The sequence below is a fragment of the Eptatretus burgeri genome, chromosome 4, assembly GCF_056783735.1.
Source record: "Eptatretus burgeri isolate ZD-2024b chromosome 4, Ebu_testis_v1, whole genome shotgun sequence".
In the NCBI taxonomy this organism is placed as follows: domain Eukaryota; kingdom Metazoa; phylum Chordata; class Myxini; order Myxiniformes; family Myxinidae; genus Eptatretus; species Eptatretus burgeri.
Genome location: NC_140964.1, coordinates 75604435 through 75627505, shown reverse-complemented (window position 1 = coordinate 75627505; position 23071 = coordinate 75604435). Strand labels below are relative to the sequence as shown.

The 23071-nt window shown below is 42.3% G+C and overlaps 1 protein-coding gene across 9 annotated transcripts in view; it reads left to right on the top strand.

Annotated features, from left to right (window-relative positions):
• Positions 1 to 13667, top strand: part of LOC147028388 (macrophage scavenger receptor types I and II-like) — a 71187-nt gene extending 57520 nt beyond the window's left edge. For all 9 annotated transcript variants that reach the window (XM_085878723.1, XM_085878718.1, XM_085878722.1 and 6 more), the window contains 7 exons: positions 7695 to 7832; positions 7986 to 8525; positions 9015 to 9104; positions 9191 to 9253; positions 12553 to 12588; positions 12700 to 12897; positions 13192 to 13667. In XM_085878723.1, the coding sequence (XP_085734849.1) occupies positions 7695 to 7832; positions 7986 to 8525; positions 9015 to 9104; positions 9191 to 9253; positions 12553 to 12588; positions 12700 to 12897; positions 13192 to 13325 (1199 nt within the window). In that variant the 3' untranslated portion in view covers positions 13326 to 13667. The remainder of the gene's footprint in view (positions 1 to 7694; positions 7833 to 7985; positions 8526 to 9014; positions 9105 to 9190; positions 9254 to 12552; positions 12589 to 12699; positions 12898 to 13191) is intronic.
• The last annotated feature ends 9404 nt before the right edge of the window (positions 13668 to 23071 follow it).

Below are 23071 nucleotides of genomic sequence, written 5' to 3'. Positions count from 1 at the left end.
CTTTAATGAAGGAAAAGCGGTTGTTATTCAGCGATTCAATTGCACTTTAAAAGAGACTATATAAAAAATTCACTCAACTCGGTTCTCAACAATGGTTATCTTTAATTCAGGACATTGTAGATAAGTATAATGATGCAATTCACACCTCAATGAATACTAAACCATCAAACATTTACAAAATTTGAAAATGAAAAAGATTAATGTCAGAAAGCCTAAGTTCAAAGTTGGTGATATAGTAAGAATATACAGGTGGAAATCTCATTTTGAAAAAGGTTATTGGGTAATTCCATGGGAAAAGTTACCTGGTGGCTAATTTTGAAAGTACATTTTTCATTAAACCTTATATACCATATGACAGATCATGAATTGAATTTTTGCAATATTGGCTGCGGACCTATTGTCACGTGATTTGGACGCCGTTTTGTTTTTGCCTCAACGTCTATCAGAAGTACATCAATTTTCCCAATTTTATATCCAATGACATCCGAGTTGAAGAAGACTTCGTGGCCAGTTGTTACGTCCATTACATTACATTACATTTGCCATAGTACTGCCTACTCAGTATCATCAATTCCTCAAATAAATACTGGGAATACATTGACTTACCTATACCAGATTTAGTCTTCTGTCGTAGAACACTTCACAGAAATTTGTGAGCAAAACGATCATCATGCTAAAGGGGGTATTTTGACGGTTACGTCTGTTACGAAGATTCATCATACCGTAGCACTCAGACAAAAATTCTTAATCTCATATAATTACCATTTCCTGGCACCTTTGTGTTTACTGCACAAAATAAACTAATACATTTGGTACGATAACCTTGTTCTTCATGAAATATTTTTGAGAACTGCCAATAAGTTCTGTCTGAATGTTACGGTGGAATATACTAAGCGATGGACAAATGAACTTTTTAAAATCATTGATTTAATAGATACAGTTCCTTGGACTTGTAAGGTATATGATTTAGAAGGGGAGAGATTTTAGGTTCATTTTATTCACAGGAATTACAAAAGACAAAGATATAAAATAAAATTATGGACTCCACCCCTCTTTTTTAACTCTGCCCCTTTTTGTCTATGCCCACGCAAGCCTCCACCACAAAAGCCACCCACACGCTCCACCCACTCCATCACCATCCACATCCATCATATCCACATAATTAGTGATTAGTTGATTAGTTCCCCATACACAACATGTTTGTTTAATTAAATTTATTTTGCTACATCCACAAAAACCCTACCCACCCACACAAGCTCTACACAAGCTCCACCCACCCACACAAGCCCCACCCCCCTGTGCTCTCTCACCTTTGGCCCACCACCGCCCTCATCCCTCTCCCCACCCTTCCCCACACACGAGGGGAGGGGAGAGAAATGAGAGGGGTGGTGGGTCGTTGGGGGAGCGCACCTAACCCCCCCCTTCCCCTTTACGTCTCCTTTATTCTTTTCTTGTAATTCAAAATCAGATAATTACAAGGAAAGCATTTATAATTAAACAAAAGTAATAACATTGAATAAAATCTTCTTTCGCAGCAGTCTGATGGTTTGTTTTGGTTTTGAAACTCGATCAACATATTCTGTTCAAAATGGTGAAGAACAATTAGGGTATATAAAGATGATTATATTATGATATTAATAAAATAATAAATAGAACATTTACCTCCAGAAGATAGTGTCATGTCAGATTCCTCCAGAAGATTAAGTTGTGTGTTTGGTTCATCCAGACAGGTGTTTAAACTAATAAAAAAGTCAGACACACACGGCACAGCAATAATTTCTCACCTTGGATTTGGGTCATTCAAGATCAAAGGACGTGAGAATTTCTTGCCATCCAAGAAAAATATTGTTGAGGTCTGGTGGCGAGAACGACCATTAGGTGTGGAAAGTTACGTCGTCTCCACCAGACTCCCCGGAATTGTAGAACCAATTTACCTAATTAACTACGCGATTTTGACTACCGGGGAACCACGCCCTCGGCACGTCTTGCTCGAACCGGGTCACTCTACCGACTGCGGGAGAGTGCCAACTACTGACTACCAACTCCGGTTTGGGTGCAGTTGAGCGGAACTGCCAAAGCCGTGCCGGCTTGGATGAGCAGATTATCGGGTATAAAAACCCGCCTAAAGTCTGATCCGAACCATGCTGGACCAATGCAAGAAAGGACGGAAACTAACTGGGAACATTTCTTCAATTGTTTTATTCACAAATAAAAAAAGACGCAGGGCAAGACTTATCACGGATATGCAAGCAAGAATTTTACAATGATAAACACTTAACAGTTCTACATAAAAGACGGGTCCACACACTCAGATGCACTCAGACGATTTATTGAAAGATCCCCACACCCAGAGAGGGGGAGACTAGCTGGGGGTCGCAGTTCACGTGGGTACCTGCACGTTGAAGGGAGGGAGTGCTCCACGGTGCCGCACCTGCTATTGGTCGTGCGGCTTGGCCCACAGTCACACGTGTGGGGCTCGTGCCCATGGAGGAAACCGAACGGGGCAGTTGGAGTCGCAGGGCGGAGATCAGGGTCGTGGATGGGACCCAGGAAAACTCCAGGAACGCCAGCAAAATGTAGAGCGCACACCAACCAACTTGATCCTCCAAAAGAACTCTCTTGAGACTCCTCTCCACAGAACTGAAGACTCCTCCAACTAACGAACCCTCCGACTCGGCACACCAACATGACGATCGGCCCCCCAAGAACTCTACTGAGGATTGCATCATAACTTTTATGGCCCTCCCCGAACACACACACACACACACACACACACACACACACACACACACACACACACACACACACACACACACACACACACACACACACACACACACACACACACACACACACACACCAATATTGTGATGGGTTATCTTCTTCGTCAGATGAAAGATAGTTCATGTCTCGTCATTTACCATTGGGTCAAGATGAGAAAAATGAAAAACTGTCAAACAGAAGAGAAATGCCTGGCTCATAAACCATGTTGGAGGAAGTCAGTTGGATCTTTGCCTAGAGTTGCCTCATTGTTCTCTTTCCTGTTTTTCAACAGCTCAGTAATTCTGGAAATTTTCCCAAGCTTCCTGTTTTCAGCTGCACTCAGCTTACAGAATGTGCATAATGTATTCATGTTTGAGTTTAATTGTAACAATTTTATCGACTCTAAGTTTAATGTACTTGAGTGGAACCAAAAATAAGCTCAAACGAGCATTGAGAGACGTTTATCATTTCATTTCTGCAAAACAAAGAACCAAGTTCCAAAGTAATCTTTGTGAATATATGCGATGAAAATGAATGTTATAGGAAAATTGTTATTCCCCAAAGTAGAACATGGACAAATATTCGTTCGCTCTTTGAATGGAATGAAAGGGAAGAAGTGTTTTAATCAGTAAGTCTCAATTTTACACTTGCTTGTATGGGAGGGGGAGAAAATAAGTTTCCTATTTTGGGCTTTTGTGGCTCGAGTCAAGTTTCCCTTTTTTTTTTCCCCCCCCCCCCCATTCATTTGAATGGGAGGTCCCAGAAACCCCATTTATCCTCTACTCGTGTGATTAGGGGCATAAATGAGCATTTTAAAAATGTACAGTAAATTAAAAAAAAAAACAATAAAAATACCAACTTGCTGCATGCCATTGCATGTTTTCTTGTGGTTGGTTAAAAAAGTAAATTTTGGGTGATAATGCTGAGTATTTGCCAAAAATATTTTGTTTTTAATGTACACCGCCCATTGAAGGTATTTGCTTGAGTGCTGAAGCCACTTGGAGGGCTCTCTATAAGAAAGTGAAACACAAGCAATTACACATGATAATTTACTGGGGAAGGGGTGGTGTTCAGTTCTCCCAGAACCGAAACTCTTATCAAGAGGCAAAGTGAAACTCGGGTTACCAGAAGGCCGCCATTGTACAACAAGCTTTTAATCCGACCATCGCAGACTGGGCCTGGCCACGCATGCGCAGACAGACGCAACATAGCAATACATCGCAGGTGGGAGGAAGCAAGTGATGGCGAATAATTGATTGGTCCTCTGATTTGGTGGCTATATTGGATTGAAGGAAAAAATGTAGTTTTTTTATTTTTATTTTTTTTTCTAGATAGAGGACGTTGTTCAGTTGTGCAATCAAAGCGGGTTTTTTATTTATTTATATCAGTGGGGTGGCATGGGATCCAGCAATAACTGCTTGCAGTTTTAAAGCAGAGCACCTTTATTGCAATTTTTTTTTATTTAATGTTTTGATGTTTGACATTTGTTTGACCTTTTGAAGCGCAAATTGTTGTAGAAATCAATAGTGGGGCACCATGTATTCTGCTTGCTTTAATATCCATCTTCAGATGTATTTGGGTGCCGGTCACCAATGTTTCTACCAGTTAAGTCTCACATTAGACCGGCAACTTTGACCGAAAAGACGATACAATGCAGAAGTGCTCCAGTTGTATGATTTACAAGCCCTGTCCAAATGCAATTCCCAACAACCCATAATTTCTTTTTTCCCAATTGTGTCTGACCCCCCCCCCCCCATCCTCATTACCTCTGTCACCGAAGGTGAAGGAGGTTGTTTTCACCCCCTCTGTCTCTTTGTGTGGAGCATATCAAAAAGTTGTGGACACTCGGATGAAATTTGGCGGGCAGGTTGGGTGTGTGACCAGGACGAACTGATTAGATCGAGGTGAAGATCGGGGTCCAACAACTAGAATTTTTTTTATCGTGATTCTTCACTATTGAGAGGTGGGGCCAAGCATGATTGAGCATGATATCTCAAGTTGACGGATTTGAATGAAACTTGGTGGACATGTTGGGTGTGCCCTAAGGACTAATTGATTCGATTTTGGTGAAGATCCGAGTCTGGATCTCTATGAGAATTATTTAATTGTTGACGTGATTCTTCACCTTTGAGAGATTTGGCCAAAAACGATATAGCATATTTCAAAAATTTATTGGGCCCAACATGTTCTCGTGGATCTGTCATTGCGTGCAGAGGTATGCGCTCACCTGTGTGCCCTTGTAGGTATGATTGGACAAATTAACCTTCCGGACTTGTAATCAGATACCTTTTCCATGCTATTAAGTGAAGGGGACCCAAGATTAAGCAATCCCATCAAGTCTGCCTCGTGGAGGCTTTTGTCTTCCAGGAGAATCATGGTAAAGAAGAGTACATTTTTAGTGCACCTTCACTTTAGTTTGCTGAGCTTATGTGATCAAGCAGTGTGTGAGTGGCTGAGTGGGTCAGTTAGTCTGGAAATACTTGTCATTGTTGCTTTCACTAAATACCTGAGTTTGTTGAAACTTTGCCACAAGCTTCATATCTGATACGTAACGAAGGTATATTGACCATAAAAATCTGCGCTCATTAAGGGGGTTGATGGGGTGTGATTTTACCCCCCTCCCCCAAAATAGGTATTTGCTTTCTTCTCCGAAACCACATAATTTCGATAAAACTTGACCACAACCTTCATCACCCATGATGTACCAGTTTGTTCATGGCATAAAAAAAAAAATCGGTCTAAGTTTGAGTGTTGCTCCTGATCAAGGTGAGCTTCAGGATGCATGGTTCATTTTTTAAAGTTTTATTTACATATCATGCATACTCCAAGGTTTCAGTTTTTACTGTCCTTAGGATCTGTTCTGCTTTTGTGTTCCCATCCAATCTGTCCACTTGTTAAACAATTCCTCCCTAAGGCAAGCATGTCCATCTACATGCTTGGTTTCGTTGGTTTGAGACTCTTAAAGTTGGCCGCATGTTGCACCGTTCGGGTGTGTGGGCCGACAACTGTTGACATTAGCAACAATACACCAAAGTAATGGATAGCTAAGTATTGAATGACAAGCAATGAAGTTTTTTATTTCAATTCTGAACTATTTCTTTTTTTCCCTTAAATGTCCAGTTTAAAGGCAAATATCCATGCAGACAGACCACAACTTTACAAATAAGCAAAAAAAAAATAAAAAAAAAACCCTGCAGTTCTGGAATGTCATTGTCAATTTTACGTTTTCTTTGTTTTCACGTCTTATTCCGAGACTTGTTCATTGGTGTTGGTGAAAACTTTTTTTTATACCTCCGCTGATTAAGTCGCTGGAGGCATTGTTTTCGGCTTGTCTGTCGGGCCATGAGGTTTTTGTTACAGCGATAACTTAAGAACGGCTGAAGGATCCAAGTCAAACTTGGTTCAAGTATGTATAATGTAAATAGGAACTGGTTAGAATATGGGGTCAAAGGTGCCGTTGGGTAAAAATTATTACCGTGCTATCTTGTGAACCAGCGATGGTTTTTTGACCGAACTTGGTATAAGTATATATTATGATGCAAAGATGCACTGATTAAGAGGTCAGAGATCATGTCAGGTAAAAATGTGACACTTGAGAACAGCTGAAGGGGTTTAAATCAAACCTAGTATCATGATGTAATGTGATGTCAGAGTGCAGCTTTGGTTTTGTATTTATTTTAATGATTATTTGCTTAAAATGTACCAGAATGTTGGCATGATTGTCATTTTTAGGTTATCTCTTCGAACATGACCTAATAATATGGGTGTTGATGTCCTTCGATCCGTCCGTCCACAATGAAGTTGAAGTGGGAGATCTGGTCATTAGTGATCCTGATAGAGGTCGATGAGACGTACACGATGGTATGACTTTCAAGGTCACCGAAGGTCAAGGTCACGAGGCCTTTGAAGTTGCGAAAATGACTATTTTCAAATTCTATCTCCTCCGCCATTTCTCAAGCGATCTTGAATTTGATTGTGGCATATGAATGTATGGAACAACATCTAAATTTGTTCGGGACGGATTTTCGTTTTCGCGTCACGTGACTTCAAAGTTTGCAAAAACTGCCCTACCTTCAGGAGACTATATATTCTCTACTGGGCATGGTAAAAGTTGGTGAATGGTGTCATTGCATAGCAGCTGACTTTGTCTTTCATGTCCATCCGAAAGAATACAGATATCTTCGAATACGTACACGTCACGTGACTTTGAATTTTGCGAAAACTGCTTCATGTAGTTGCAAAATGACGATTTTCAAAATCTATCTCCTCCTACATTTCTTAAGTTATCTTGAATTTGATTGTGGCATATGAATCTATGGGACAATATCTAGATTTGGTCGGGCCGGATTTTCGATATTCGCATTCGTTTTCGCGTCACGTGACTTCAAAGTTAGCCAAAAATCCCTCCTGACCCTAGAACACTACACCCGAGTAACAAACTCGTGCTTGTTTCTCGCAGAGATGACCGTCACTCCCGCACGGGTGTATTTTTATGTTCAGAAATTGTGGATGCAGGAAAGACCACTTGGGAAATTCCAGCATCTGAGATTGGCAGTATCCCATTTTTGATCGACAACTGAAAATGTTACTCATCACTACCACCACCAAGCAGTGCTGGCGGAAGTGTCCTCGGACCGTTTAACGTCCATCCGATGGACGGCACTCACATTGATGCCTCCCTCGCTCTGCATTGACAGTTTATAGTTGGACCAAGGTTCGAACCCAGGATGGACTGAGGCATCTCAAAAGTGAGTGTGCATACCCCAAGGCTACCTGGCCAGCCTAACACTATCTTGTGAAAAAATGAAGCTGATCGTCTGAATAAATTTATTTATTTATTTATTTTCTTTGAGTCGTACTTGATTTACTGAATGTGGAGGTGATGCCTGTAGGTTTTCTTTGACTTTTTTTTTTGCACCCTTCCTCTTCAGAGCGTGTGAGTACAACTGCCCATAAGGATGGCATCTGTCATTGTCTCCATTGGCTGGACTCCCCTAAGATTGTTCGAACTTTAATCTTGCTTCTCTACATGATCGTTCTCCTGCAGTTCGTCCTCTGGTTTGCCACAAGTTCGTTTGAGTTTGCTTTTTTTGGCTACTTGCCACACAATGACTCGATGCAGATATTGTGAATTGTATTTATTTGTGTGTACCAACATTTTTGCCTTCTAGTTCATTTATTGTTTTTGAGCTTTGCGTAATTCCCTTTTCCCTGAACCCTAGTATTTGGGTGGTTTCCAATCAACACTTCGGAAAACACTAACAGTTTGCAACAGCTTTCCTCCTTACCCGTCATGGGTGCCAACAACATGGGCTCCCCACACCGCAAGTTGGTTGACCTCTCAGACCGCATCTCTACACTGGAGGACACAAGTAGCACACAAGGATACACGATCCAGAAAGTCACATCTCAGGTCCACAAGATAGAAGAAGACCTGAGAAATGTACTTATGCTCATGAAATTGCACAATTCGGACTCTATCAAACCTCCGCAGTTTAAGGCCAAGCCCAACGACCTGTCTTTGACAATTGAAGCCCTGGAGCGCCTGCGCAGCCAGGTGCAGAGTCAAGAAACTGAGGTGGAACAGATGCGTGAGCACTTTTTCAACATCTCATCGGATGTGGTGATGCTTCGGGAAGAGCAGGAGCTGTTTGTGCAACAACTTGACAACGAAATCAAAGTTGTGTTTAATGTGACTGAGAATCTCAGGATGCAGGACTGGTACAGAAAGTTGATTCTCGACAACATCACCATTATCCAGGGTAATGTTTCTTTCTATTTTTTGGCACATAAATGTAATGCTCCGACGGGGGCCATTTTAGATCTTGCTGCTTTTTAAGTTATAGTGATTGGATGACAAATCGTTTTTTTTGAGATGCCTCTGTCAGAAAATGACAAGTATTGCAAAAATACTACTGCTGGGAGTTTGTAGTAGCAGTCGTTTGAGACTTGAGATAAATGGAATGAAGGATGTGAAAGTTGGATAATTTAATGTCTTGGCAGACAGTAGACTTGTTCTTGTCTTGTGTATCTGTTTGACTTGTTACGTCGGTGGTTGAAATGCTCCCTGCAAAGTGAGGCAATGTGTCGAAGCATCAAAGCAGTTTTTCTTTTCGAGTTGTGGGAACTGGTGCTTAGAGACGAGGCTCAAGATCGGTTTGATCGTTGAGCATAATGTCGGTTTTTCCGTATCATGTACGAGTTGACACTTTCTTGGATGCATCGAATTTCCTTCTGTGTTCGCATCTCAGGCCCTCCTGGTCCAAAAGGAGACAAGGGTGACCCTGGTGTTCGGGGTTTGCCTGGTCTTCCAGGCATGAAGGGGGATGTGGGTGAGCGAGGTAAGAATCTGCTGGACATGCCAGAAGGATCGTTTTATACTTGAGATCGTGCTAAGTCACCAAACCTGTTTGTTTTTTGTGTGCAGGTGTTCAAGGGCAAAAGGGTGAGGAGGGGGAGAGGGGTTTAAAAGGAGACATGGGTCCACGTGGTGAGTGTTGACCAATATTTTATTTTGAATTTACCAACTTGAAGTTTACTTTGTGGTGTTTCCACTGCTTGGTTATGCTGCCTGAATTTTCTTTCTCATCTGTATGATTCCAAGTGCTTTGATTTGAGTTGCAGGTTTTCAGGATCACTTTTCCATGTGGGGGTTGTATCTGTATCTGTTGTTTCATGAGGTTCTTGTCTGTTCTGCATGCTGCTTGTAATAGTCCGACCGCAACTATAATCGCTTGTACAAATATTTTCAAATTCTCTGCAATTCTGTTCGTGTCCTGGTATTTGTCCCACATGTGATATCTATGATTGTAGCGCACTTATTTTCTCTGCCCAATGTTTTATTTGGTTTTCAATTGGGCTGGCAGAATCCTGTAGGTACAGGTATTGCACAAAAAATGGAAACACGAATGTAAAGTCACTTAATTGGGCATGCGGCCTGTATGACCTGTATGCGCCGTGGTACAGTCCACGAGCGTCTGCAATGCTACAGGCGGGATGTGGCACCATTTTCCCACAAGAAAGTCAACTCACACCTGTTTGATCCAGGTGGAAAACGGTCTCAGGTGTTGTTCCAGGAGGAGGAGATTGGGACCATACTCTGTGCAGAGCGTTGCTTTCTGTCTAAGTTGTTCCAGTATGCCCTATAAATGCTCGATTGAGAACACCATGGCATGGATAATATCAGTTTCATGCTCATCGAACCATTGGATGACAACATGTTCTCTGGATGGAGGCATTGGGAGGGGGAGGGGGGGTCTTTGCTTGCAGCCATGTTGGCCATTATTTGAGGCAACCAAGCCTGTGCAGCATTTTTCTACATGACCCTAAGCATGCTAGGATGTTATTTGCTTGTTTGACATTATCTACATTTGTGGAAGCCATTGATGTCCCTAATCTACCCAGGTGTTTCAATTTTTGTCCACTATCTGTACAATTGTCCCTAGACTATAAACTGTCACCCTGGTGTTTCGCAGGTCGGGTGAGGCATCAATGTACACCATCCTCTTGAAGGACATTGATCCTGAGGACCTGTCTGCTAGTATTATGGGTGTTGGTGCTTTCACTTGGAACAGGCATCGTCCCAACTGACTGGAAGAGGAGCCTTGTTGTCCCTCTTTGGAAAGGGAAGGGTGGAACAGACATCATCCCAACTGACTGGAAGAGGAGCCTTGTTGTCCCTCTGGAAAGGGAAGGGTGATCGCCAAGACTGCAACTACTGAGGGGTGATGCTGCTCTCAGTACCGGGCAAGGTCTTTGCTCGGATATACAATTCTTGATAGGGTTTGCCACCATCTGCTTGACCATCAGCGTCCAGAGCAGTCAGGCTTTACACCAAAGAGGTCGACAATTGACCATATCCTTGCTCTTCGGGTCCTCACCGAACGAAGACTAGTTTCATCAGCGGCTGCCTGCAGCCTATGTTTATCTCTGTAAAGCGTTTGATTCAGTGAATCGGGATGCCCTCTGGAGGATTCTTGGTCTTCATGGGGAGCCACCAAAACTGATCGATCTGATGTGTGAACTATACTCTGGTACTGAGTGCTGTGAAGCATGGTGATGTCATCTTTAACTTATTTCCAGTTGTTACTGGAGTTTGTCAGGGGTGTGTTCTGCCCCCCCCCCCTCCCACACTTTTAATAACTTGTCTGGGCTGGATTCTGGGTAGGATGTCTGAGATCAAGCTGTGGTGTATCATTTGGGAATGTCAAGATCTCTGACCTTGATTTTGCAGATGATGCAGTCATCCAGGCTTTCAATGACTTCTTAGATGCTGCTGTCCTGTCTGTGCCTGTTTGTGGTGAGGATGTTGAGGTCACGGAGAGATTCACTTACCTTGGCAGTGATATTCATGTCTGCTGGCTGTGAGCCAGAGGTCAACATACGTTTGGGTCAGGCCTGGGGAGTCGTGGGGTTTGGCGCTGCCGGTACCTGTGTGGAAGGATGAAAGTCTGAGTCTTCAGGTCCTTGGTGCTTTCATTCTTGCTCTATGGATGTGAAACTTTGACTCTGACCAGGGATCTGAGATGGAGACTTAATTCCTTTGATACCAGGTCTGTTTGGAGAATCCTTGGCTATCGTTGGTCGGGCTATGTCCAACGAGTGGTTGCTGAGAGAGAGAGAGAGAGAGAGAGAGACTCAAATGGGATTTGTTACCTGCATAGTCTGTCAACTGCAACTGTATGTATGGACTTGTGGCTCGTTTTCCTGATCCTGCTCATCAGATTCTCAGCGAGGGAGCCTCCTGAGTGGAGGAGGCCAATGGGCCGACCACGTACCTCGTGGTTGCAGCAGGTTGATCAGCATCTCAAGGAGATAGGGGATGGCCAGCCGGAGGCCCCTGGAGTACCGCCGGAAAGTGGACGCAGCGACTCACTGCTCCAGCACATGCCCCCATACCTGATCTGCTTTCACATTGAAGATCCCATGGTGTTCTCAGAGTAGGCAAGTTATTGCAAATTCCTGCCAGTCGAATGGTGGATTTGCCTAGCTTGTTTCCAGAAAAGCTTGGACTAGAATCATTGCCCCTAGTTTCCTCAAAGTTTGCATAATTGCGACCTGCTTATTCTGAGTGTCGTTTGGGTTTTACACTTGGAATCCAAATCTTTACTGCTGCCCTCAATCATATTTTAACATTTATCCTCTAAATGCTGTTACATTCTTACCACAAGTGACCATACCCATTTTTGTTTGAACCCTCACCCCTCCGCTTCCCCCCCCCTCCGCTCCCCCCTCCCCTTCCTCCCGGGCCCCTTTGTAAATGAGTCCAAAGGTAAGTTTCAACTTGTTGGTCCTTGTCTGGCTATGTAATCACTCAAATTATTTGTTGTATCAACATGAAATGATGAATTATTATTTTTAAACATCCCATGTTCATTGCTTTTCATTGGGGACTCTTCATATCTATAAATGGTTGTCCAAAATTGCTCTTTGATTCAGTCTCATGAATGTCTAGTTGTATATGGATGGGTGTTTTAATTTTTGTCTGCAAAGCTTTTAAGTAAAGATGAACAAGTAATTCTTCACAAAAACTATACGAGGCCCCACGAGGAGGAGTGATGTAAGTGACATTTTTTAATGATATGACGATGATAGGGGAAGGGTTAAAATAGTGCTATATGGCATTAACTCCAAAATTGCCGATGTGTCCCTTACATCACTCCTCGTGGTCCCTCATATCCTAAATGGCTGTTGATCCTGAAGAAATAAAAAAATAAAATATGTTGGTCTTGACTGAAATAATCTGCTGACTGCCTTCATTTTAGTTTATTTACATTTTTTTTTTTTCAGGGTACACAGGATCCAGGGGAATCCGTGGACCTCCTGGTAAGATTCAGTATGGGGGAGTGGGTTAATTCTCAACCTTAATGTACCTTAAATGAAGTGGGTGCAAACAGTTGGCTACTGGTGAGGTTGAGATGTAGACCTCACCTCCAGGTGGTTCGCGCATTGGCTGCTTCGTACGGCTGGTCAATGGGCCAGATGCTTACGAAGGTCGCCTTGAGGTGCTGCATCGTGGAGAGTGGGGCACCGTATGCGATGACGACTTTCAGAAGGTCGATGCGGACGTGGCCTGTCTTTCACTCGGCTATGAGGATGCGCACTATTTCAGGGGCAATGCCGCGTACGGAGAAGGTGAGTCTGCTATTGGTAGTGGAAGTTTAGTAATAATATTTTCTCATTCTTAACTCTCATCTAATGGATTTGAGTTGAAAGCAAATTTTGGGAGTGTGTGGTGTGTGGGTGTTTCACTAGACTGAAGTCTCCATGTTAATCTTTGGGATGTACAATGGGGTATTGTTTGAGAAACTCCTTTTGTGGAGGTTGTTTCAGAGATTTTTTTTCAGGTTGAAGAGGTAAATTCCATGGATGGGAAGGGTTGACTGCTGAAAGGGAGCATGCCACTTCTGTTGGGTGTTGTTTGTCCAGGTACTGGTCCAATTTGGATGGACAGCGTGAAGTGTGATGGCAGTGAGACAGACATCACAACATGTGCTTTTTCTGGCTGGGGAGTGGGAGATTGCAAACACGACGAAGATGTTGGACTCAGGTGTCGTGTCTGAACTCCCACGTCATTCACCTTGCAGATTTGTAGACTTTATTTTATCACCTTACGCATTTCAATACAGACCTCTGTGGGGTAATAGATGGCTGAAGCATTTGTATGCTTGGCAAGTTTTTGATGTGAATATTGAATTTAATTGCTCTTTTACTTGGCATTGCATGTATGAAATGTAAAGTTTGATAAAAACTTTTGTGGTTTTGGGCACTTGATTAAATTATGCTCAACTCATGGATGCAGACTGGAATGAAATTTTGTATTTGGTGAAAAAAGTTTTGATTTCTGAACAAAATGTGTAATGTATCTTTTAAATGCACTGATGTCAATAAAGAAACCTTTCACATTTTTGCCCCGATTTTTGTTGCAGACGCCAGGATTTACCAAGTGGTGGGTTTCCACTTTTAATTTTTTAATTTTTTTATTTGCAATTTGTCTATAATTGCAATGCATTTTTTTTTTTTAGCTTTGCTTCCATGGTGGCTTTATTTGATAAACCTTCCACTTATTACTTGTCATATTTGGCTCCAGGGGATCTAAATTCTTTGAAGAATGCTTGCAAGTGAAACAACTTTAGGTTCCAGTAAAATACTTTTTTTTTATTATTAATAATAATATTTATTTATTTTAAACAATGGTAGCAGCAGATGACTCATTACAAGTGCATGTAGAAACATGGTCACCAGGTGAGTAAGGAGCTTTACTACACCCATGGTTGTGGCTGATTTTGCTGCCGATTTATGAAGAATCACTTAAAACAAGATATGAAATAGCCAATGGTAAGCCTCCCTTGACCGGGGGAATCCTTTGTGATCACCTGTGACTTACTTTTGGCCTGTGGTCCAATAATGGCCTTTTAAAAAAATTATTTATTTTTTCAGACTACCACATGACCTTGACCTTCAACATTTTGGGATCGTGTGTAAATTAAGAAAATGTGCCCCCCACCCCCCCCCCCAATGCTAGCATTTAAGCTTTAACCTGGAGTGGTTATGTAAATTAAGTGTAAATGCACCTTCCTATCGGTTATCGAGAGGACAATTTTGTTCTGATCAGACCAACCTTGATTGAGTTTTGGTGGAAAAAAAAAAAAAAGTTTCAATATCTTGTCATGAGATTGGGTCAAAGTCAAAAAATGGTCAATCCTGCATACTGTTATTCTCATTGATGCAAAATTTCATTCTGAAAGTCCCAGCAGGATCAGAGATACAAAAATTAAAATGACAAGTCAAGGTCCAATTTTTTTTTAATTATTATTATTTTTTGACCAACCCTGCCCATGAAATTTCAATTCACATTATTGATGAAAACTTTCATTCTGAAAGTCCCAAGCAGCTGTAATGTTCAGTTTGAGAGGAAGTTTTTTGTTTTATTATTATTATTTTTTGCCTGTTTTACCCTCCAATGAGTACTAAACCTTTGGTACCAAAAATTGGGGTGCCAATTCTAGAAACCTTATAACAGCAATAAGCTTTCCACTATGCTAATAGGGAGAGGCTTAAAAATTCCGGGATCTTCAGCAAAATCTAATCACTTTGTCTTTGTTGCTCAACCCCAAGTCCACACCTCCCCCCCCCCACTAATAGGCGTAGCCTATTAAAAGGCTGCCGCTTGACTATTCAAATCATAACCGCACTAGACATTGAAGTGTCAAGGCCCTGTCACACCTTGACGTTTTAGCCAGCGTATGCCGACGTATCAAAAATTTGCCGAATACGTTATGGGTAAGTTTTGTATACGTTAAGAGCATGCTGAAGCACGCTGGTATACGTCGTAATACGCCGAGCACGTCGACAAATTTTAAGCATGCTCATTTTTCGACGTATGACGCACACGTTCCGCATCTTGTCTTCACCTCCCCCCCCCTCTCAACGCCTCCCCCCTCCTCCAAAAGTTCCGATTGTATATGTATACACATGAGCCAAAACATTGTGACCACCTGCCTAATGTGATGTTCGTCCTCTATGTGCCACCAAAATAGCCCCGAACCACTGAGGGATGGACTCAACAAGACCCTTGAAGGTGTCCTGTGGTATATGGCACCAAAACATTAGCAGCAGATCCTGTAAGTTGCGAGGTGGAGCCACCGTCGATCGGACTTGGCGGTCCAGCACATCCCACAGATGCTCAATCGGATTGAGATCTGGAGAATTTGGAGGCCAGGGCAACACCGTAATCACTTTGTCATGTTCCTCAAACCATTCCCGAACAATGTCTGCAGTGTGGCATGGCGCATTATCCTGCTGAAAGAGGCCACTGCCATCAGGGAATACCATTGCCATGGAGTGTACCTGGTCTGCAACGATGTTTAGGTCGGTGACACGTGTCAAATTGACCCACATGAATGGCCAAACCCAGGGTTTCCCAGCAGAACATTGCCCAGAGCATCACACTCCCTCCACCGGCTTGTCTTCCCACAGTGCATCCTGGTGCCATCACTTCCCCAGGTAAATGGTGCACATGTACACAGCCATCCACATGATCTAAAAGAAAACAGGACTCATTGGACCAGGTGACCTTCCACTACTCCAAGGTCCAGTTCTGATGCTCGCTTGCCCATTGTAGGCGCTTTTGACGGACAGGGGTCATCATGGGCACTCCGACCGGTCTGCGGCCATGCAGCCCCATACGCAGCCGGGTGCGATGCACTGTGGATTGTGATAAATTCCTCCCGTGACCACCATTAAAATTTTCTGTGACTTGTGCCACAGTAGACCTTCTGTCCGTTCAGACCGGGTGCAATGCACTGTGGATTGTGATAAATTCCTCCTGTGACCACCATTAAAATTTTCTGTGACGTGCCACAGTAGACCTTCTGTCGGTTCGGACCAGATGGGATAGCCTTCGTTTCTCTCGCGCATCGATGAGCCTTGGGCACCTACCACCTTGTCCCTGGTTTGTGGTTTGTCCCTCCTCGGACCACTGTCTGCAGGTATTCACCACTGCTGAATGGGAGCATCCCACAAGCCTTGCCGTTTCAGAGATGCTCTGATCCAGTCGCCTGGCCAAAACTATTTGGCCCTTGTCCTGCCCATTTCTCCTGCATCCAACACATCAACTTCAACAACTGACTTCATTTGTTGCTAAATATATCCCACCCATTGACAGGTGCCATTGTAACAAGATAATTATCAATTATATTTACTTTACCTGTCAGTGGTCATAATGTTTTGGCTCATCAGTGTATATGTATATGTAATTGCACAAAGACCTTTAAAGATATGGCTTTTATGGTTCCTGGCTGAATAGTTTAAAAGAATATTGGATGGATAGAAATAATCATTCCTTTCGTGTTGAGTTGCACAGCTCTTCCCAACTTCCTTGGCAGTTTCATTTAGCTGAGTGCAATTCTGACTGGGTCGCCACTGATGCAGGATACTCCAATTGAATTATTACCCCAGTTAGCTGGCACTCATTTTGCTAACTTTCGGGGATAAAAGGCCGAGTCAACCCACCTGGTGTTATTTCGACAGAACAGATGCTCGAACCTAAAGCTGCTGTCACACCTTGACGTTTTAACCAATGTATGGCAACGTATCAAAATGTATTTAAAATGCTGGCGTACGTTGAACTATTGATGTTTTTTTTTTTTCCAGTTTTTGGCCTATTCATAACGAGTTGGACGTATGCATAATGTATTGGTAACGAACACAGAACGTTTCTATAACATAGAGATAACTTGTACCAACGAATGCTTAGCGTGTTGTTGGTGTTTACAACCTATGCCCAACGATAGTCTAACGTATGCATAGCACGCGGCAGCGTATCGCCGACGATCATGTGGCGTAGCCTATTAAAAGGCTGCCGCTCGACGATTCAAATCATAACCGCACTAGACATTGAAGTGTCAAGGCCCTGTCACACCTTGACGTTTTAGCCGACGTATGAAAAATTTGCCGAATACGTTATGGGTAAGTTTTGTATACGTTAAGAGCATGCTGAAGCACGCTGGTATACGTCGTAATACGCCGAGCACGTCGACAAATTTTAAGCATGCTCATTTTTCGACGTATGACGCACACGTTCCGCATACGCTGGCCATAAGTTGTAGGCATGTTATGCGATCGTTGACACGTCAACACACGTTACTCATAAGTCGAAACACGTCGAGGTAATGTTTAGCGTACCCAAAACTTATTTCTAACCTATGAGTAACGTGCTTTAAACCTATGTGTGATGTATGTAGATGTATTTGACGTCTTCCGGATGAGCACAGAACTTGCTGAACATGTTTCTAACTTACAGCTACCGTATAATGGCGTATTGGCAGCGTTTATGGTAATTGGTATATAAAAATGGGGTTCACACAGGAGGAACCCGTCGGTGTTCCTTCCAGACTCCATGTTTTTTTTTCTTCTTCTTCTTTGGCATGACTATGATGTTGACACTTCGATTTCTAGTGCGGTTATGATTTAAATCGTTGAGCGGCAGCCTATTAATTATATTGTATTATAACCACACTAGAAATCGAAGTGTCAACATCACCGTCATGCCGAAGAAAAAACAAACAAACAAAAAAAAACAACCATGGAGTCTGGAACACTGACACTAAACATTACCTTGACATGTTTCGACTATGAGTATTTTATAAGTAGCGTGTGTCAACGATCGCGTAACGTGCCTACAACACGTTACTCAAAGGTTAGAAATAAGTTTCGGGTATGCCAAACATTACCTTGACGTGTTTCGACTTATGACTAACTTACAAGTAACGTGCCTACAACTTATGGCCAGCGTATGCGGAACGTGTGAGTCATACGTCGAAAAATTTTGAGCATGGAAAATTTATGGAAGAGCTCGGCGTACTACGACGTATGCCAGCGTGCTTCAGCGTGATCTTAACGTATACAAAACTTACCCATAACGTATTTGACGTGTGCCAGCGTTTTAGACAAATTTTTCATATGTCGGCATACGCTGATTAAAACGTCAAGGTGTGACAGCGGCTTAAGATCTTAAGCCAACACCAGGCTCAGACAGATGGAGAAACAATCAAATGGAATAAGTGCATTTATATTGGACATAATTTTTAACTTACCTTGTGTATTTTGAAGCCCCAGATATCACTTAAGAAGCATACAAACCAGATCTGGTGTCTCCCTTGGGGAAGTCTGCTTGCTACATTCTTTTCCTGCATAAATATGGCTGGCACAAGGTTTGTGTATTTTCATGTTGCAAAGATGGCCTTTTGAGTTGCCAACTATTACTCTGTTGGGAATGATAATACATCAAGTTGCATTAAATAATAATATGCATTGTTTTCCTCATATGGAACTTTCAAAATGACGTATGAATGCTAACGAGTCTTTGCTCATCCAGTGTGCTTTCAGTGACTCCCTTCTGTGAGCGCCTGCTTTTTAAACAGATTTCGTGCAAGCAATGACTGGTTAAAAGTTTTTAAAACAATTTTCAGCATCAAAATGCTTAACCATAATTGTGTTCCTGGATGCAAATCTGACTCAAAAATATAGGAAATAAATGGAATATCCATGGATGAGAGGTGTCTCCTTAGCATTTCCTGTTAATACAAGTGAGTGGCAGCAGTCGCATGCTTTTATCAATTGATGCAAAAAAAAATGTGTGATCCCAAAACCCAACAAGCAACGTTTTATATATATATATATATATATATATATATATATATATATATATATATATATATATATATATATATATATATATATATATATATATATATATATATATATATCTGCAAAAGTAGGTAAACAGTCAGTATTATACCAGTATGAAAATAGTGGTGCTCGGATTCATTTAATTTGAGGGATTAATATGTTTATTGGTGTTATTATTGATATGCTTGTATAATCAATAAAATAAGTTTTGTGTGCACGTTTTGTTTTTCATAACTGTATACCTACTTTTGCAGCCATATATATATATATATATATATATATATATATATATATATATATATATATATATATATATATATATATATATATATATATATATATATATATATATATATATATATATATATATATATATATATATATATATATATATATATATATATATATATATATATATATATATATATATAGTTGTGGAAATTCGCAAACCACCATTCAGGTCCCATAGGTGAGATATCTCTGTAAGTACATGTGTAGTTAGCCCCAAACCCGTTGTTTAGAGGGAATAAATGTGATTCATTCGGGCTGCGACGCTTTGAGACAGCCGTTTTTCTGTTCTATCTTTATTTTGAACCAACCACGTCTCAACCGCCATCACACAACAACCACCAACCACAATGCCGCTTCACAACTACAACAACGCCAACAGCCATGATCTTTACCTTCACAACTCGCTCCCGCAAACATTGCATCAACGCCATTCCAAACGGCACCATGGCCATAAACCCTCCACCACCTTCACCTCTCTCCTTCAGCGGCCATTCCCGCACCACCTGTGAGCACCGAGCATCGGGCTGTCCTGGGCTCGTGCAAAATGTGGCCTTTCCGAGGAGAATTCGGATCAGGAATGCTACACGCCCACTTCTGATCCGTCCAATCAGCAAGTGCGGGGCGGTTTGGCCCCGCCTCCAGGCGCGTCTGTGTGGAATCGAGATATGCAAATTCTAGGATCAGGGGAGATTCACGCCCCTTTTTCTCCGTCCAATGGGCGAGCGTAACTCCGCCCGCGAGCTCATCCGGATCCGGAAATTTGCATATGGGTTCTCCTGCCGGCCTATAAAGCGCCGAGCGCAAGGCGAATCTGGGGAGAGTCGGTTTTGGAAGAGCGGAGAGTGGCAGAAAAGGAGAGTCAGTTTGGAAGAGTGGAGTCGGGAGGCGAGGGCGTCCCGGTGGTTTCGGCAGTCGGCTGAGGAGAATTGGGGGAAGAGTCCGAGGAGCTCGGGTCCGAGGCAAGGAAGACGGCGGTCGGCGACGAGGTCGCGGTGGAATTGCTCGTCACGGGACCCAAGCAAGCCAGCTATACTCTTTCCCCAGAGCATCAACAATTCCCCCCCTTTTTCCCCCCGCGCTGAGATAGTGCGAAAAGGGGGCCCCGTTCCCACCCCACTCCAAGCGGTGCCAACGAAACCCGCGAAGGAGCATGTAGACGGGGCACCGCCGCGCTGCCACATTTGCGGCTCATCACGAAGACTCGGGTAGGACCCACCCGGTCTCGCGGACCTGACCGCTCCTTCAGGTCCCGCGCAAATATTGGCCCACAGGCCCCGTCTGCCCCCTTGTCTTTGAGGGTGGCCTTTTCTTTTGAGTAAATGTGTCGGCGCCGTCTGTGAAGTAAAACTGTTAAGTGTTGCCGTGTGTCGGTCTTCGTCGGTAGTATCTCTGCGTCATTGTTTCTTTTGTAACATTTGCTTTTTGTGCATAATTGTTGTAATTGTATATGTGTGATCTCCGTGTGCTGCGGAATAAATGTGCATCATGTTGAACTGTTTTCCCGTTTCGCTTCGTCTTTTCTTTAATTGAATCTCCATCTTGCTTCACGTAAAGGGTTGGTAGTGGGCTTAATATGCCCGATAATTAATCTGAACCGTCGAGGCCGACGATAACACCGCTCGGTTATCCCGATAGTGCGGAACAGATCGCTTAAGCGGCCCGTGTCCGGAGTCGACCTGCGGCGAGGTGCGATCGCCCGGTCTACCATCCGCGTGGGTGCTTAGGTAGGTCGAGTTTGGCGAACAACCCTATCCCATGCGGGTGGCCGATTGGCACGATCGTGGTGATTCCGAAAGGCCCACCCGTGACTTGCTCCCGGCGTTAGTCCGAGAGGGTCACGACAGAATTGTCCGTCCGGTGGGCGACGTGCCGCGATTCAAGTCACGTGGCCGTTCGTACGCCGGCGGGCGCAAATTCGCAACAATATATATATATATATATATATATATATATATATACATATATACATATATACATATATACATATATACATATATACATATATACATATATACATATATACATATATACATATATACATATATACATATATACATATATACATATATACATATATACATATATACATATATACATACATACATATCACAGCTCTCCTACCCCAACCTGATTCATAGTTCATTTTATCATTTTAATGATTTTAAAATGGCTGCACTCTCAAGCCCCAAATGTCCTTTCCATTGATGTTCCAAAGCATCCAATCAAGATTCGGTGTCTATCTGGTTGAGCAAGTTCCCACGTTTAATAATAGCTGGTACAAGCTTTGTGCATTTTCACATCCCAAAGATGTCTTGTCAGTTGGTAACCATTACTTTTGTGCTAATGACGCATGGTATTGTCTTTCCAATGCAAGGCTTTCGAAGTGATTTATGAATACTAATGAGGCCTTTTGTGCATGTGCTGTGTGTGTTTACACTGTTTCTGCTCACCAGACACTTCTGGCATGAAATGTGCAATTCAAATGGTCTTTTAAACATAATTTTTAGCATTCAGACAAAAGAGTTCCAACTTCAAAATCGGAAAGCATAATTCTGTTTCTGAATGCAAATCTGATTCACGGAAATGTAGGAATACGAGAAATCATCTGGATGAGGTCTCGTATTCCAATCATTTCCTGTGGATGTCACTTGCACACTGCTTTTACCAATAGATGCAAAAATCTTTCTCTTGTGGTCCCAAAACTCACTCAACCCATGCAGTTTCCACTGACACCCACCCACCCTCCCCAACATGATTAATATGATTAAACTAGCCTGCTGCCAGGGGACAGGTGGACGTGTGTGAGATGTTTTTTATTTAAATAAATAAATAAAATTTTAAATGAGAAATCCCTGGTCATGCTTTCTGTTGTGTAACAGAAGATGAGGCCATTCTTACTTGCACATTTTCATCGCATCCATTCCAGCAGAAGTATACCCTATCATGGCGTTTTCAACCGATAGGGTGACTGCGAATATATATATATATATATATATATATATATATATATATATATATATATATATATATATATATATATATATATATATATATTATATCATTCTGCTGGATAAATTTTAGAAATCTATTCCACTGATGGTTCATGCAGGGTGAAGATTGCTCCTATTCGCGAAGATCGTTCAGCACAACCTGTGGCTTTGATCCAGTGACACCATATTTGCATTGTTCGACGCAGACGGTCGACATCGTTTTTAACCTTTTCATGGCAGGCTCATTTGTATTTAATCTTGCGTTTTCTGGTAGATTTGACTAAAGGTGTGTTAAGCATTCCATGGCTTCTCTCTGATCTTTTTTTAAAAAGATCTCTTGTTTTTCCTAATCTTGTCACTTTCTATCTCTGTGCATCCCTCTTAAATATTTTTTCTTTGTCTTTCCCAGCCTGTGGTTGTAAGTTAGCATTTTGCCACTTCATGTCTTCTTCATGCACCTTTGGTGTCATCTTCTGATGGCCTTAGTCTTCTTCTTTCTGGCTGCTTTTGGGATGTTTGTAGTCTCTTCTTTTATAGTGTCTTCAACCTCTTACCACAATTAATCTGGTATTCCACCAATGAAGTCCAGCTCTGCAAAAGGTGGTTTTATTATTATTATTTGAATTTAATGCAGAGTCCTGGCTCGTGCAAGAGTCAGAACATGATCAGGACGCAACATAAGAGGAACGGTGGTGGTGGTAGTGGTGGTGGTTGGGGGGGGGGGGGACAACGCCAATACCAATACCAGAGACTTTGACATAATAGGTGAGAAGGAGAGGATGCATGGGGTGGAGAAGATGGATATTGAAGTTAACTCTCAGGAGGGAAAAAGTGGA